The sequence below is a fragment of the Bactrocera latifrons genome, unplaced genomic scaffold, assembly GCF_001853355.1.
Source record: "Bactrocera latifrons isolate USDA-ARS-PBARC rearing strain unplaced genomic scaffold, ASM185335v1 scaffold_965, whole genome shotgun sequence".
NCBI classification, from domain to species: Eukaryota; Metazoa; Arthropoda; class Insecta; order Diptera; family Tephritidae; genus Bactrocera; species Bactrocera latifrons.
The window spans coordinates 42544-45722 of NW_017537673.1; the positions used below are offsets into that span (position 1 = coordinate 42544).

General features: G+C 34.0%; 1 protein-coding gene across 1 annotated transcript; it reads left to right on the plus strand.

Annotated features, from left to right (window-relative positions):
- The first annotated feature begins 573 nt into the window (after window positions 1-573).
- LOC108977886 lies at window positions 574-971 on the plus strand. The gene is made up of 2 exons (XM_018947851.1): window positions 574-721; window positions 795-971. The coding sequence occupies exons 1-2, from the start codon at window positions 617-619 to the stop codon at window positions 909-911; spliced, it is 222 nt and encodes a 73-aa protein (XP_018803396.1). The 5' UTR covers window positions 574-616; the 3' UTR covers window positions 912-971.
- Window positions 972-3179: the final 2208 nt, after the last annotated feature.

Below are 3179 nucleotides of genomic sequence, written 5' to 3' on the forward strand. Positions count from 1 at the left end.
CTATAATTGGTATCTTAACAAAATCATAAGAAACTCAAGCAACCGGTACTTTGGAATCTATTGCACCAGTATGGCTTTAAAAAAATAAATTTCATAGCTCATGMTRAAAATATTASRCARTCTGTGAGATATGTTATTGAAATTCACAGAGAAAACATATAMTTTCGATAATAATGTACGCTGGCATTAAAAAGGATTAAAATCCATTGCGGATACTCTCCCAAGCTCCAATATATGTATGTAATATACGCATTTTTGAACTTCGGCTCTATCCTTACAATAAAGCGAATATATAAACTGTTCGGTTACACCCGAACTTCGGTGGTGCTTACCTATTTAATTCGTCATTTGAAGCCCACATGAATAATTAGGTATCGTAATACCATTGTACAATCAAAGTTTTTAAGCCCAGTAGTCAAAATAAAGGGAAACCGAAATAAATTGTTATCAACAAATAACTCATATTGTATAGTTTGAACTTATTTATGGATGAATTCGAACTTTTCTTATCGGACTCCAGAAGGTGTCCACAATTCTAACACGAGTGCTATAAAAGCAACTACAATGCCGAAGACAGTAAATATTTCGTAAGAAACTTTAAACAAACAACTACAAAATGTTCAGTGTAAAATATTTGATGGTCGTAGCCTTACTTGTGTGCTGTCTGCTCTGCCAAGAGGCCGTGGAGGCACACTTCCTCGGCAAAGTGSGACATGATGTGGTGAATTGGTGTGCTCAAAATAAACTCKTGAACTAAAATTTAATCATATTTTACATTCTTGTTTTATRCGTAGCACAAGGCCGCCGAAAAGGTGGACAAGGTAGCTAAGACTATTGGCAAAGCGAAGGGCGCCATCGCCGCTGGTACTGCTGTGGCTGGAATTATTGCCGGTGCTGCTGCTGTTGCTTAAATAACTAAAGTTGACTTTTTTCTAATGCCAATGAATAAAATGTAAAGCATAAAGCTAAAATCTTTGTTTTTTTCTAATTTCTGCCGACAATGACTCCATTCTCAATTTACCTGTTCGGTCCAGTCTAACCCGTGGAGAGGATAAGATGTTTGAAYCCTTTCCCCTTCATCATAAGCCTATAAAAATATTGTAGAACTGAAGGCGTTGGTAGTATATCAAGGCTCTGTAGGTTTCTTAAAACTGGTTACGGGGTTACATGGCTTTCGAAAAATCGAATTTTGTTTTAATGGCTAAYTAAATTCTACCACACCTCTAGAATAATGTTCTAAATTTTCAAGTTGATCCGAGTAACATTTTCGGAGATACAGCCTTAAGTGATGGTTGGTGAAATTTCTCGAGAACTATTCAGGTCTTTGAGATACAATTCTTAAAGACTTGGACGAGGGATTTTTTTCCGATAACTATTTTTTGTCTCGAAATTTTCACTGAAACTTTAATTTTTTTCATTTTGCCAAAAATTTCAGAATTTCTTTCATAATAGTGTATGTTTATAACACTAAAAAAATTCTAATTAAATATAAAATTTTTTATGGGAAACAATTTCTTGAAAAAAAACACAGTTTTTTACCCAAGGAAACCTCTTATGAAAACATTTTAAATAGCARAAGGACCTGGAACGGTTGACATTGATCAAATCATCGGTGGTGGAGTTGCTCACTATTTCATTTTTTTTAATCCGTTGCCCTCTAAGCCTTYCAAGCCAATACTCGCGTTTAAGAAACATGCCTCCAATAAGAAACCATCAAAACTCTTTAATAAAAACCGAAATTTGTTATTAAAATTCAATAACTTTATTTAGCCACTTAAAAAYTAAGCCCAGCTCGTTTACAATTTTCCATATAAGTAGTCAATTCAAGTCCAATTTCTAGGCAGCAGCAGCAGCACCGGCAATGACTCCAGCCACAGCGCCACCAGCAGCGATCACATTTTGGGCCTTATGAACAGCGTGAGCCACCTTATCGACCTTGTGAGCGGCCTTGTGCTAAGAACACAATAATAAAAATAAAAGAATTGAAAATTAAAATCAACAATCAATCGATCAACTCTGGAAAAATATTCCTAACTTAACTCACCAATTCGTGGCGGAAGCCTGCCTCCACAACCTCTTGACAGAAGAGGCAGAATACCAGCAAGGCTACAACGATCAAATATTTAGCACTGACCATTTTGAAGTTTTTGGTTTAGTCGTTACTTTCGAACTATATGCTTTTCTCGATTTTGYGAGAGTTTTATACCAAATTTTCAAACTCAAATGTAAACACTGATAAAGCAGACACAAGTGGATTTTACTTTGTGCGTACAATCTTATCAAGCAATTATTTATAATTCTTGGAAAATTTTTAGGCAAATGAGTAATTCCGGTCAATTTGCTGTTTACCGGAATTTTTACTACTTATATATGTACTATATAAGCTTATTTACAAAAAACCCACCTCCTTCTGAAACAAAATTGTGTTAGAGTTTTTGATGTAAACGTTAGATCGAAAATTTCCTTTACTTTGCCAAAACTTTGTTCTTCATAGCGTTCCTGTCTGAGACATTGTATGTGTATATCAAACGCCTATATACCTAGGTACATCCTTTTATGCTCTGAGAACCTACAATCTTCTTCATATCTTCTTCTCAGATTGAAACCCGTTTGCAACATTTTCTCGAMTTTTCGATTAGCTCTCTGAATCAAGTTAAACCTTTAAGGAGAATATTGATCAGTGGTATATAATATTTTCTTCAAATAATTTCACTCAAAATATGAACGTAAAAAATTTATTGAAATATTTAAAACTTTTTTTTGTTCTTATTAAATTTCAACGTAAGGGATTTCAGCTATTGGAACTATGAACCTTGTACTTGGTATATGAGGTATAGTGGCATGTCTCGAAAACATTCGTTTTTCAACATAGATGTTTTAATTTCTTTGAGCTGGACTTAGTCTTTTGCTGCTGTCGGTTTCAAAGGAAAGCAAAATAAATAGTCAGTTTGGAGTCTAAAGATCAAAATTAGTTAAACTTTTCAGAGAGGGATTTTTTCAAATGTGGGATAGAAGTAAAAGGAAAATAGGAAGACAAATCTTTAACATTTTTGTGTTCCGAAACTCGGAAAATATAGGACGATCCATTTTTTGAAGAAAAAACATAGAAACATCAAATTTAATGGAGAASGTTTATTATCATTCGAAAGAACATTCTGYGGCATTTATTTTTTGAAGAT